General features: G+C 37.8%; 2 protein-coding genes across 3 annotated transcripts in view; both read right to left on the reverse strand.

Annotated features, from left to right (window-relative positions):
• The window catches only part of pdk2b (pyruvate dehydrogenase kinase 2b), a 228,272-nt gene that overhangs the window by 112,056 nt on the left and 101,255 nt on the right, over nucleotides 1-14,961 (reverse strand). The gene's annotated exons all lie outside the window — the stretch shown is intronic.
• The window catches only part of jupb (junction plakoglobin b), a 115,747-nt gene that overhangs the window by 27,740 nt on the left and 73,046 nt on the right, over nucleotides 1-14,961 (reverse strand). For both annotated transcript variants that reach the window (XM_055220426.2, XM_055220425.2), the window contains exons 2-5: nucleotides 13,828-13,860; nucleotides 9,672-9,836; nucleotides 4,355-4,608; nucleotides 4,005-4,243 (exon numbers count right to left, since the gene is read on the reverse strand). In XM_055220426.2, the coding sequence (XP_055076401.1) occupies nucleotides 4,005-4,243; nucleotides 4,355-4,608; nucleotides 9,672-9,836; nucleotides 13,828-13,840 (671 nt within the window). In that variant the 5' untranslated portion in view covers nucleotides 13,841-13,860. The remainder of the gene's footprint in view (nucleotides 1-4,004; nucleotides 4,244-4,354; nucleotides 4,609-9,671; nucleotides 9,837-13,827; nucleotides 13,861-14,961) is intronic.

The following is a 14,961-nucleotide window of genomic DNA, read 5'->3' on the forward strand; positions in this document are numbered from 1 at the left end:
AAAATAAGCAAACAACATACAGTGCATTGTAGAGCTGTATTCAGGCCTTAAAATTTAGGCCCGAAATGACCGGAGCCCGACAAAATTCGTCCCGAACCCGAAAGTACATTTTGATTGACAGTTTTTTCAAAAGCCCGAACCCGTTTACAGCCCGACATCATTTAAATGTGCGCACGCACACAGCTTTTTTCAAGAATGAGTCATTTACACAAGTTATCTGTAACATCGTAACATCTCACTCTAAATAGGCCTATGCAATACACTATAAATAGGCCAACATGCCAATAAAAATAATAAAAATGTTAAATGTTAGAAATGAAGCACGAACCCGACCGAACACGTCGGTCCTGAAAGATCTTCAGCTCTAGTGCATTGTTTATCCATCACTCCGAATATAAATAATTTTAAAAAGTGCTCATGTGCGAAGTACATGGTCTTATATGCTGGGTGATGTAAGCAGAAACTTGCGATTGAATGAAACTTCGGAAATAGAGTGCCGCAAGGATGACGTATTTTTGTAGGCTAACACGGAAGTAAGCGGGATACTGGTTCCCATTCATTTTTCCCATAGACGTTCGGATTAACACAAAAAATAAGCTCTGTTTTTAACAAAGGTTTATGACACTTACACATTTTTCCAACAAGTTAATTTTCATAGATGAACACTTTTGAAGTCAAAATTCAGCTTTGTATATTTCTAGTAAACGCATTTACACTTCAAAATTCATACAATTTGTATTAATCTGTAAAGATTATCTAGTTGGACAAGACGTGTGTTTTCTTCTTTTGTTAAACACAGAGCTTATTTTTTGCAATAATCCAAAAGTATAAAATCCAAAAATGAATGGCTTTTTTTGCGAGAGATCCAGTGTGCTGCTAACTTCCGGGTTGGCATTCCAGACAAAAAAATAATTACAGATTACAAATAATTTACGAATGGCTTTTTTATAGTCTCTGATTATCATGTTAAGCCGACGATCTAGGGCTGTAACGATAAATCGCGTGTCCCATTAAAAAAACCTGTCTGAAATCGATTCTGAAACGCAAGGCTGCGATTCTGTGCATGCGCAGCTTGTGCGTGTACTATGGCATTTTGGTCAGTAAGAAGTCCTTATCAATTTAAAATCATTATGAGTTTGAGTCGTTTATAACGTTAAAAAAGCAACACTCAAACACAATCATTCAAAAAATTCCTTATTATCATGAAAATACCTGAAACAATTTTTAGAACGGTGAAATAAATCTTCTTATATACATTTCCTGGAATAGTGTTTGTAATGATACTTCTTCTGTGGCACAATTGGAGTTTCTGCACGAGAGCGCCCTCTGGCTTTTGGATGTGCCCGGATATCACAGTAATTCATTCATTGAGAAAACGCACATTTGCACGTTTAATCGTTAGAGCCCTTCGACGATCCATAAGGTATGATGAGTTTTTGTTGGCTAAGAGGATAAAAGAAAACAGTTGACCAAAAAAATCCAGAACTAAATTATACACTTCACCTTGAAAGACCCGGCCTGGGATTAAAGCAGGTGCAGCTTAAAAACAACTCCTAACAGATATCGCCACTGTATCCTTGAGCAAGACGTTTAACTACAGTTTGCTCCAAGAGGAAATGGCTTAATATAGTGATACTGCATCAACGTTAGACGGGCTCCGGTCCAGTGGTCATAAACATTCTGTTTCGCTCTATTATCTCAACATCTTTCCAAATGGCTTTTTTGACACTGCGATTTTCCCATCACAGTCCAAATATATCCCTGTAAAATACAGCTCTGCAGATGCTCTGCTACGGGTCTCTCTCTAGACACTGGTACAGGAGGTGTAGTTTTTTGATATACGTGAACAGGACAGGACACCGTGTACTGCTATAGTACTGCTTAGTCACAGCATTTATCACAATGCAGCACAGACCTGCTCCAAATCCTATTCACAATATAAAGAGAGAATTAGGTTAACAACAGGCAAACAATCATGTAGTGGAAAAGCTGAACCGGCAGAATAGCTCACTCTGAATTTAGGTTGTTCTGACCTAAACTTGTCTGGAAACAGTAAAAGAAGAAAATCAAGTAACTGGCACGGATTTGTGAAGTATGATTGTTGATACAGCAGTTAAAGTCCCCATGAAATCAAAAATGGCAAATCTTATTTTTTATGTAATATTGCAGAGTTGATTATAAACAATGTATTTGTGTAAGTCATTTTATTTTAAAAATAAAACTATTCTCTGATGACATCAGCTAGGCGGCTTGGGCAGAGCATCCGTTAACTCCGCCCCCATCCACTTGTCAGTCTGCTGCGGTTCCATTTCTCAATAAAAACACCTAGTTCTCTATATCCAATCCAGTCACAGTGGAAAATACAAGCTACGCCCACTATTTTCCTTGTGTGATATTACGCAGACGGTCGCGACACAGGACTTTAAAGGAATAGCTCACCAAAATATATAAAATTCTCTTAAAGTTTACTCTGCCATCTCAGATGGATGTGACTTTCTCTCTTCGGTTAACACAAATGAATACATTTCTATTAAAAAAACAACATGTTATTTTAAATGAGATATCCAAATGACTTCAGTGGGCTAATATGTGACCCTGTCTGTAAAATTCAGGCTAAAGTTTCATAATCTAAATATGAGATTATGAGCATCTAAGTTTGATTTCAGTCATTAGCTGGGTTTCCATTACATTGATTTTATGTACATTTTAAGTATCACAAAAGAAACAAGTGAGGAAAACAGTAAATTTCGATTAAAGGAATAGTCCACTCATTTTCAACATTAAAACATGTTACTACCCCAACCAAGAACCGTTGACACATCCCTCCACCATCTGCGCGCGCGCACGCAAGCGCCGGAGCGCGCTGCGACGCTTCGATAGCATTTAGCTTAGCCCCATTCATTCAATGGTACCATTTAGAGATAAAGTTAGAAGTGACCAAACACATCAACGTTTTTCCTATTTAAGACGAGTAGTTATACGAGCAAGTTTGGTGGTACAAAATAAAACGTAGCGCTTTTCTAAGCGAATTTAAAAGAGGAACTATATTTTATGGCGTAATAGCACTTTTGGGAGTACTTCGACTCGCCTGAAAAGTCCGTTCCCTTTCTCCCTCTCATAATGGGAGAGGGAGGGTGTTACTGCGCCGAGTCGAAGTACTCCCAAAAGTGCTATTACGCCATAAAATGTAGCTCCTTCTTTTAAATCCGCTTAGAAAAGCGTTACGTTTTATTTTGTACCACCAAACTTGCTCGTATAACTACTCGTCTTAAATAGGAAAAACGTTGATGTGTTTGGTCACTTCTAACTTTATCTCTAAATGGTACCATTGAATGAATGGGGCTAAGCTAAATGCTATCGAAGCGTCACAGCGCGCTCCAGCGCTTACGTGCACGCACACAGATGATAGAGGGATGTATCAACAATTCTTAGTTAAGGTAATAACATATTTTAATATTGAAAATGAGTAGACTATTCCCTCAAAAATCCCTTAATTTTCAAAAAAGTTTTTATGCTCGCTTGAGGTGATTTTTGCGAAAAAGAGTAAATGCGAAAAATGAGAGATGGAAACGCATTTGTCGAATAAATTCTGACGTAGCAAACATTAAACCCACATGACTTACTGATGTCTAGCGTCGATGCTTTGCATACAGTTGCATAAAAATCCACAGATAAGTCAGTTCAGATCGAGAGAACCAATGAGATTCAACGTTATCGATGTGCGGGCATATTTGAATTCATCACACTTATCTCTAAGTGGCCATGAATACGAAACACATTGATAGATAAATATGCTCAAAATATGAATCGTTTTCTAGCACAAACGTACCTTTTTACTTCAGAAAACATTTATTAACCCTTTGGAGTCATTTGGATTACTTAAATGATAGATGTACGTGTTGATACATAAATGCATCAGAGATGACTCACTGAATCAAATCAGTTGACTCGCTCACTTGGTGTAGTGCAGGTAGTAAAGTGTAGTGTTAATATCACACACTAACCTGAGCATGCGCACTAGCGCGGGTATGCCGCCGGATTTGAAGATGGCCAGCAGGCCCTCGCGCTGATGGGAGAGGCTGTGCAGAACACTGGCGGCGCACCGAGCCGTTTCCAGATCTCCGGTGTTCTGCATGGCTCTCACCACTGCAGCGATCATCTGAGGAGACTGGATGAGAACCCGGCGAGACGCTTCCTTCCTCGTCAGCTGGTTTACAATGAGGGCGGCCTTGTTTACCACCACCTACAGTGATAACAGTTAACTTAAATATATGTGATATACAGTATATATTCAGTTGATAATGATTATTAGGTTATATTTAACTTCATATGTTCATTCAAACACAACTCGCACCTGGTCCTCATCGGCCAGCAGTTTGGTGAGTTCTGGTACAGCCCGTGTGGCCAGCTCAGCATCATCTTGATAATTTATGAGATGGACGATGGCTGTTTTCAGGAGCTGTGAGGGTTCGGCCAGTCTCTGGACATTGGTTGGCTGGTCTGGGTTGCTCTGGGTGGTGAGGGCCGTCTCTCCCTCCACAAGCGTCTCGGGGAACATAGCAGCACGTACTCTCTGAGCACGAGTCAGACTGTATTGGGCCTCGATATCTGAGTGCAAACAGAAGAAAAACAAAGAAATGGTCAAAGATAAAATCACTGTAATGCAAGAGGTTTTTCTGCAGTTCAGTTTTGAGGAAAAGTGGCACAAAATTACAGATTTTTATATTTAATTATATTAGTTACACTTTACAATAAGTTTTTATTTGTTAAAGAGCACCAATGGTCTGATTTTCAATTTTACATTTCCTTTGATGTGTACTGTAAGTGTGTATTAGTACGTTAACGATTTGCAACAAACCCCAAAGTAAACAATAACGCAAGTTATCGTCTTCAACGTAAATCTCTTTTCTTGGACTACAACAAACACATGGATTGTAGGCAACAGTTACTTCCTTGGATTGGTGATGTAGACAAAACCGACATTATCATAATTCCTCTCGCTTCAGACTCACAGCCTGTAAGTTAACTCCTGTCAGCATTGCATTGTGAGCGAATCTTTCAAACATGGTAAGAAGCGTCACATTTCCGGCTGACATCAGAGGTATTCAGGCCAATCACAACGTACAGTTTAGCTGGCCAATCAGGGACACAGAGCTTTTTAAATTTGTGCGTTTTAGGAAGAGAGTAAAATCTGGAACTACAAAAATTTACGTTATGTGGAAAATAATGTTTTTTACCATAAACGACGCAAACACATTGTATTATACCAAATACACAAAATAACGTTGTTTTTAGCAATGAAATAGGTGCTCTTTAACATTTAGTACTATCTAGCTTAAACTAACAATAAGCAATATAGTTTATAATATAACAATTATAACAATTAATTAATTGCTAGTTCATGTTAACTAATGCATTAACTAATAGGGCTGTAATGATTATTCGCGTGTCCCATTAAAAATGCTTGTCGGAAATCGATTTTGAATCGCAAGGCTGCCATTCTGTGTTTCATGCACAACAGGTGCATGTACTACAGCATTTGGTCAGTAGGAAGTCCTTATCAATTTAAAATCATTATGAGTCTGAGTCGTTTATAACGTGCATTTTAAAAAGCAACACTCGTCAAACACAAGCATTCAAAATATTCTTTATTATCATGAAAATACCTGAAACAATTTGAAGAACAGTGATATAAATATTCCTGTAGACATTTCCTGGAATAACATTTGTAATGCTACTTCCTCTGTGGCACAAAGGGAGTTTCAGCACGAGAGCGCCCCCTGGCTTTGGGATGTGGTGGAATTTCATCGTAATTCATTAAAATTCATTCATTGAGAAAACGCGCATTTGCACGATTAACCGTTACAGCCCTATTAACTAAAGTTAACAAATACAACCTTAGTGTAAAGTGTTACCATTATAATAATAACAACAAACCAATTTTTTAACCAATAAAAGGGGGTTTAACGGTGTGTCATTTATTCTGACATATTAACACAGTTTAAGAGTTGGATTTCTTATACGAGTAGTATTTCTGTGCCGAATGCACTTTGTGGGGTTTGTACAAGTTTCGACTATTAAATCTGTTATGTATGCTGTGCAGGAAGTACAGTGGAAGTCCTTATATGGGCACGTCACCAGAAATAGCACATGCTGACACCAACCAAGAGCTCACACGAAATCAATATCACCAAAGAAGCGTGTTGCTGTTTGTGAGGAAAATTTAAGCTTGACCAGCTTCCCAAAGAACCCAGCAATAGAAAACAATGGATATAGTTTGTTTATCTGGGGTATCAGGGTAGTTGTTTGTGTGTGTTTTATTAACGCTGGATTTTATTGAAATGGGGTGGCCTAACCGGGTCATGAGTCAAAGGCGGTAAGCAAAACTGCATCAAATGTTTGTGTTTTGTTGGAAATCGGCACATAAGCGCATATACAGTAAAAACACGAACATGTAGCGAATCATAAGTTATCTAGAGATAGCAGGATAATGTTCAGTTTGTGTTGCTTGCTCGTAACTCTGTACGCCTCCACGAGCTCTGTTTTTTCCGGAAAGTAGTGGCTGATCTGTCTTTTATAAATCTGATAAGACTAAAGACTCTTTGGAGATATGATGGATGCAATACTCAAGATTAACATGAGATTAGCAGAAACTGTGTGTGTTGTGTGAGCTTTATTATAATTTATATGCCTTTAGTATTTTATTATGTGACATTACAGATATGTATGATGTTTAAGCTCATGCATGCAATAAACATCCCTCATTCAGTCAGATTTCATAAAAAAAGTGTCATTGGGGTGTACTGTTATGTAGTTTAAGAACTCAGTCGAGCATTTTATGAAGTATTTCACAGTGCAATGCGCAAAAAAACATGGTTCAGGTCGCATTTAATAACAAAACAGATTTACACAGACAAGCTGAGGTGGGAATGATAATCAGAGGAAAAGAGCAATCCACGCTGGAAGCATTCGGTGTGTCAGGCAGGGCTTCTGTTTGAACAGCAATAATGATCGAACCATAAAAAACCTACTGAACTGAGTTTCCTGGATGAGTTTTTTAAATGTCAGTGGGTTTGGAATATGGGCAGACGATAAATTTTCTACATTTTTTCAAAGCGTGCAAGCGCTTTGCAGCCAAGGTGAGGAATCCATTCGGAAATCCCCAGATATTTACAATCGAGTGCGCCAAGACTACAAAGAATAATGAGAGCACCACAGGTAAATTTAATACGCAGCTAAAATAAATGAAATAAATCTAAATAGTACAGAGGTGTAATATGGTCTAGCATTTAAAAAGCACCTATTAAGTTGCTAAAAAAAACGTTATTTTGTGTATTTGATGTAATACAATGTGTTCATGTGGTTTATGGTTCAAAAACCCTGATCTATGCCCTGCCTCCCTGAAACGTATAGATTTTGTACAAAGCTCATTGTTTTGAAAAGCTCAGTGTCCTGCGATTGGCCAGATAACCAGCTTGATAACAACGTTGTGATTGCTCTTAATCAGTCCTTCCATAAAACGCAGAGTTTTTTTGTGATTGTTGTGGGCAAAATTCCTTGATCTTGCAGCACGTTTTCTTCAAAAAATGCGATGGAATTTGCGGGATATTTATGAAATTTTATGCAATAAAGTTGCATGAACTTGCCAAAATTGTGTGAACTTGCAAAAACTGCGTGAAAAACTGTTTGCAGTTTTTGCAGCTTTTCATTGATGTTCACGTCGCGTAATTACGTTACTTCCTAACATTCCTATGACAACAGGAGACTTGGCTGGGCATGTGTGAAGTAAATGCAACATTTTTCAACTTTCTACTAAGATATATATGACTTTTTGCTACAAAATTGCAGGAATTATGAAATCATGCAAGCCTCGCATATTTTGCGAGCAGAAATCTGCAATTTATGTGGCAAAAGTGTGGCGTATTTAAAAAATGCGGCCCCCGCATAAATATGCGGACTTTGGCAGATTATACATTAAATCATGCGTTTTTCTGGAGGGACTGCTTATATCCCTCAAGCATGTAGCGGAAATGTGACGCTCCTTACCATGTTTTGAAGATTAGCTCACAATGCAATAATGACAGGAGTTAACATCGTCTTTCCTACCTTTTCAATACGAGCCGAATTTGATTGAGAAAATGCAGATGACGAAAACTCAGATAATCGTTTACTTTGGGGTTTGTACCTTTTGCAAACTGAAATGATTTTCAAGAAAAAAAATTCTTAGTATGTTTGTCTTGTTTTCAGTAAAAATATCAAAAAAATTCTTAAATTAAGAGGCTTTTTCTTGATGACCAAAACGACCCAAGAAAATAAGTCTAGTTTTGGACCAAAACTATTTTGTATATAAAACAAGCTAAAAAATCTGCCAATGGGGTTAGCTAAAAAATCTTGAAAATTTTTCTTAAACACTAAATTCAAGAAAAATTTGCTTACCCCATTGGCAGACTTTTTTTGCTTGTTTTATGCACAAAATCACTTAAATTTAATATTTTCAGTCTAAAAACTAGACTTATTTTCTTGGGTCGTTTTGCTCATCAAGAAAAACATCTCAATTCAAGAACTTTTTGATATTTTTACTGAAAACAAGACAAAAATACTAAGATTTTTTTCCCTGAAAATCATTTTTTGCAGTGTACCTTTTATTGATTTCAGAAGCGGTGTCACTCAGATATACGTCACAACGGGGAAAATAAGACAATCGCTACCAGTGTTGGGGAAAGTTACTTTTAAAAGTAATGCATTACAATATTAAGTTACTCACAAAAAAGTAACTAATTGCATTACTTAGTTACTTTTCATTGAAAGTAATGCTTACGTTTAGCATTTTTAGTTACTTTTGCGTTACTTTTACTTGGATGAGGCTTGATCTCTTTCAGGTCTTGCAGGTGTTTTTCATGACTGAAAAGTTCTGCATTCAGAAATTGCATATTTTAACACAAAAATTGAGCTCTGGCTTGCCATATCAGTTTCTGACTCAAACTGTTCCCACACAGGTGTGTACGCATAGAGTGCATAATGTGACTACGTTTAGATTAATTCAGTACATAATTTTTTAATCGAATTAAAAACTAAAAGTAACTTGAATTATTTTTTTTAAAAGTAACTCAAATATTAATGTGTACATTTATAAAGTAATGCGTTACTTTACTCGTTATTTCAGAAAAGTAATATTATTACGTAATGCACGTTACTTTATTACGCAACACTGATCGCTACTTCAATTTTATTGTGACTTTATTAGATATCTAACCAAACCCCAAATTAATGAAATAAAATCAATAAATAATTGTTTAATAAAAATTTTATTATAAAAATAAATGTTTATTTTGGCTAGAAGGTATATTATATTATATTGGGTCTATCGTTAACCTATGGTGTAATGACGTTTTTTGCTTGCTGGGATGTGTGTTCACTAAAAATCTGTGCTGCTAACACAATGCTCTAACTATTTTGGATAAAAGCATCTGCCAAATGCATAAAAGTAAATGTAAAGACATAAGAATATAATTTTCTCAGAGTTGTACAAATCCAGGGCAACTACACGGCCGATGTGGAATGTGGACTGAATGCCAATAAAGAAGATATGAAATTTTGGAGGCCCTCAAGTAGTATAATTTATCAAAAAGTTCCCAAGGAGCGCAAAGACACCTTTAAAGCAAAGGCATTACCTGTGGCGTTCTCCACAGCGGTGGATGTGACTGTAAACTTTCTGCTACTGCATTCCAATTCTTCCTCATCGCGGATGGTGGTGGCTCCCGACTGTATCCCCGAGTCAGAGGCATAAAACGTCTGCCGCCACTGTTCTACCTTCACGGCACCCTCCGGCTCATTCACTGCAGATAATCAGCATAAAAATGACTAAATATCTGCCAAAGGCACACAAAGGCTTTAAATTCCAAATATTACAAATATCATCCGCCAATGCTGCTTTGATAACAAACTACTATAATGAAGATGGTAGCACAGATTCACTCATATTTATGATACATCTCAATATTACATAAACAAGCCTACAAGAAACAAAGGGCCCTATCTTGCAAACAGCGCAATTGACTTTGTCAGTGACGCATGTATCATTCGTATTTTGCACCGGCGCACAGCGGGTTTTTCCCTCCACAGACGCACGTTGGCAAACTAGGGAATGAATTTGCGCTCCTTGGGCGGTTCAGCGCAAAAAGGAGGCGTGTTCCGGCGCAAACCATTCCTGATGCTATTTTGCAGTTTCAAAAAACAATTACGCCACTGACCAAAAAAAACTAGTCTAAAGTCAGTGGCGTGTTGCGCGTGGTTCATTATGCTATTTTAAGGGCGCATGCTTGACCAAAATGTATAGCGTGCACAACTCGCACACACTTTGCTTATCTAATCTACACAGATGCAACAGTTATTTTTGCAAATCATAAATTGTTACAATAAAAAATATTAACACATGAGATAAGGGAAATCATAGTGGTGAGCATTGTGGTGATAGTTTTTATTTATTGTGTGGCTGCGTTAAAAAATTATCATGCAAATAACGATTAAAATATTTTCATAAGTTTGTTGTGTGGCTGTATTACGTTTATTTTATGTAAATAATAATTAAAATGTTGTCATAAGAAACCTTAATGTATATGAACTTGATTTGTAAGTGTACTTTGGGGTTGGACCTTGCTTGCGTTTCTTGGGTCCGATTTCAAAGCCCCCAAACCCTTTCAACGGTGAGGGTGGACGCAGCGATGTCCTTTGCTGGCGTCAGGTCATGTGTAGAGGCAGATCCACCTCCCGGTACACGGCGTGCCCGATTTATGCTGGCAAGCTTGGGATTCCCCCAACTCCTGACATCATTGTAGCGCTTGGCGCAATGATGGGGATGCCAGCTGATGAGACAATTGTGGCTATTTCCTCTCACGCCTGTTTAACCGACGCTGATTTGGGCGGGTTTCTCCTATCCCCATACAAAACAACTTCTCTTTCTTTGACTGCTCTTACAAGAACGTACGGTCTCCTCGGCTGTGAACCGCTCCTGGCGCGCGCCTGGTAAATCCGTCATAATAATAGCAACCCGCCATGGAACTTGTGCCCTTGCGTTTAAAGGGAATGTTGGATAGCGTTCTGATTGGTTTATTTGATGTTACGCCCAAACCACACCTATGAATAATGAACCTACTTCAGACCAACCCCTTATTGATTTGCGCCCGGCGCAAGAGTTATTTCTCCCGCCGGGAAAATAGCAACAGCGCCCAAGATCCGCCCACAAAGTCACTTGCGCTTTGCGCTTCGCACTTGCATTTTTTTGAGATCGTTAAAATAGGGCCCAAAATCTTAATATCTAAATTGTTTCTGCTAGATAATAATGAAATAAGAAAAAAAAGACTAATGTCTTTCGTCTGCAGTTGAAAGTCAGACATTTCAAAATAAAGTTCAGTACATCCAATTTTTGAATTTAGTGTTCAAGAAAAATGTTCTAGATTTTTTTGCTTACCCCATTGGCAGATTTTTTTGCTTGTTTTATGCACAAAATCACTTAAATGTGATATTTTTGGCCTAAAAACTAGACTTATTTTTTTGGGTCATTTTGCTTATCAAGAAAAAGCCTCAAAAATAGTAAGAATATTTTTTCTTGAAAATCATTTTTCGTAGTGTTGGAAATATATGTTTTTCCTTGCAGTTCATACTGCTTATCAATTTTTTGAATGACTTTGCAATTATCGCATTACACCGTCAATTAAGGAGCGTCATCTGATACTGTCTCGTTTATAAATGCACTGCAAAAAAAACGATGTGTACATTTTTTGCACATTGTGTGTGTCATGACATTTAAGGCGTTATTTCATGTTAAAATAAATGAAAGGGACAACACAAGTTGTATCAAAAACAGTGATGGGAGTAACGCGTTACAATTAATTCTCTTACTGTAATTCCACCACTTTTAGCGGTAATAAACATGTAACGAAGTATTTTTTTCAATCAAGCAACGCAGTTACAATAAGTGAAATTTAAATGAGTTGGTTACTCACGTTACTCTATTTTGTGATAAATTAACACTTGCAGACAAGACATTTCTGATCTAACATCGCAGGACCATGAAGGGTAGCACAATGAATAATAACACAGAATGTGTGTTAGTTCAGGGACAACACATTAAATGTAACCAACTCATTGAAATTTCACAAATTGTAACTGCGTTACTTGATTTAAAAAAATACTTAATTAATTAATTGTAACGCGTTATTCCCATCACTGTTTAACACAACCTGTTTTTATTTTAACATGAAATAACGCATTAAATGGCATGACACACACAATGTGTAAAAAATTGACACATCATTTTTTGCAGTGTGCGCTGCAGCTCCCCCTTGTGTTTTTTAAAGAGAAGTGCAATCATTGCGGTGATCTGAAATCATCACTTGAGGTCAAACTATTGCGATGAGACGATTATTTAATCATTGTGACAGCCCTAAAATGGGGCACTATCCAGTGCCATTATAAAGCTGAAGAGAGACAGGATATTATTTAATATAACTCTGGCTGTGTTTGGCTGAAAGAAGAAAGTTATTCACGTAGGATGGCTTGAGGGTGAGTACACTATGGGTACATTTTCATTTTGGGGTGAACTATCCCTTTAACTCTTTCCCCACCAGCATTTAAAAAAAACAGTTGCAGCCAGTGCCAGCATTTTTCATGATTTTCACAAAAGTTTAATACCTTCTAGAAAATGTTATTTTTTAAATATATAAACATACAATATATCAAATGAAAGAACAGACCCTCTGCTTTTAAACAAACCTTATCACCTCTCAAATATGGGTAGGTTTCTTCAAAAATACAACATTTTTAGCAAAAAGCTGAGATATTTGCACTTTTGTGAAGACTTTTGTTAGAGATCAGATTCAGAGCGATCCTCAAAACATACATGGATTTTGAGCTGTTTGCCCTAGGAGGATACTGCCGAGTTTTATAAGTTGCGTAACACCTGGTGGATACTAATGGTATTACAAATAGCCGGAAAAACTTGTCATTGGCAGGGAAGCGTTTTCTCTTAAAGGAATAGTCTACTCATTTTCAGTATTGAGATATGTTATTGCCTTGACTGGGAGTTGTTGATGCATCCCTCTGTCGTCTGTGTGCGTGCGCGTGGGCGCTGGGGCGCGCTGCGACGCTTCGATGGCATTTAGCTTAGCCCCATTCATTCAATGGTACCATTTAGAGATAAAGTTAGAAGTGACCAAACACATCAACGTTTTTCCTGTTTGGGACGAGTGGTTGTGCGAGCAAGTTTGGTGGTACAAAATAAAACGTAGCGCTTTTCTAAGCGGATTTAAAAGAGGAACTATATTTTATGGCGTAATAGCACTTATGGGAGTACTTCGACTCGGCGCAGTAACACCCTCCCTCTCCCATTATGAGAGTGAGAAGGGGAGCGGACTTTTCAGGCGAGTCGAAGTACTCCCAAAAGTGCTATTACGCCATAAAATATAGTTCCTCTTTTAAATCCGCTTAGAAAAAGCGCTACGTTTTATTTTGTACCACCAAACTTGCTCGTATAACTACTCGTCTTAAATAGGAAAAACGTTGATGTGTTTGGTCACTTCTAACTTTATCTCTAAATGGTACAATTGAATGAATGGGGCTAAGCTAAATGCTATCGTAGCGTCGCAGCGCGCTCCAGCGCTTACGTGCACGCACACAGATGATAGAGGGATGTATCAACAATTCTTAGTTAAGGTAATAACATATTTTGGTATTGAAAATGAGTAGACTATTCCTTTAATTTATGATATAACCCATCAATGGCGGGGAAAGAGTTAAATGAAACATAACTGAGAACGTACAGATACTTACTTTGCAGTGACATCACCAGTGTCCAGCTTCAACCTGTGATGAAACATAAAGGAAAGTGTTAGAGAGTATGGAGAGAGATGCATACAAATGCAACAACCCACAATGTGAACCAGAAATGATAGCATGCACCAGTTTAGAGGTAAAGCACCAGTGGGACGTAAAATAGCGAGCAGGCATTGCTATTTATAAAACTACTGCATAGAACAATCCCACAAATCACAGTAGCTTCTCTTAAGTGACATTTCAACCCTTCATTTATAGTTCGGACAAAGCAGGTAGATGGGAATTTACAATTTATCTTCTGATGGACCAAAGAGTTTTGCAAGTTTGTGTTTTTTCTAATCCCTCATCGGTGATTAATTTGTAAGAGGAGAGAGGTGAGGGCCATTCAAGTGGCATGACACCCTTTGTGCACATGTCAGGAGAGTTAGGATAGCTTTCGTTTCTATACTCCATACTCAGCTGTGCTCACACAGAAATTGACTTTTAAAAATAAACCTCTCCTGAGAAATGTTCGCTAAACAGCGACAACTTGCCATCAGTCAGTGATGGAAACACTCAAGAGTTTCTGCTTCTCAATCTCCTCATACACAAAAAGCAAAAACAATGACTCGCCCAGTCAAACGTCATGCAAAAAAACAAAGGCAAAATCTGAATTTGAATAAGAAAATTAAAATGTGTGGGGGTGCATCATCCAAAAACGAATTGTTTCGAGAGAAACACAAAAAAAGGCAATTTGTTTTGAAACTGATGACTAATCCATTTGATTTGTAATACTGCTTTGAACCTGCTTATGGTTGCACAAAATCTCATCCTACCTTCCTTTTTGTTCTCTTCTTTTTTCGATTTCGACCGAATCAGCCGTATTAATTTTACGTTTTCTGGTTCACCTCACTCCTTCCCAAATTTTCTCCTCGGTTCTCTTTACAAAACACTCTGTCATACGCTACAGTTACCCGCCGTCCTCCATACGACATATGGGATTTTACATTTAACTGTTATTATACCACATGCCCTGCGTTAGTCACTCTCATTAATCACATCAACATGAAGCTAGACATCATCACACACACATACATTTGGCCTGCCTGGTCACATGCAACCAGAAACAATACTCTAGCAGTCATATTAGCC

The sequence above is a fragment of the Misgurnus anguillicaudatus genome, chromosome 20 (genome assembly GCF_027580225.2).
Source record: "Misgurnus anguillicaudatus chromosome 20, ASM2758022v2, whole genome shotgun sequence".
NCBI lineage: Eukaryota > Metazoa > Chordata > Actinopteri > Cypriniformes > Cobitidae > Misgurnus > Misgurnus anguillicaudatus.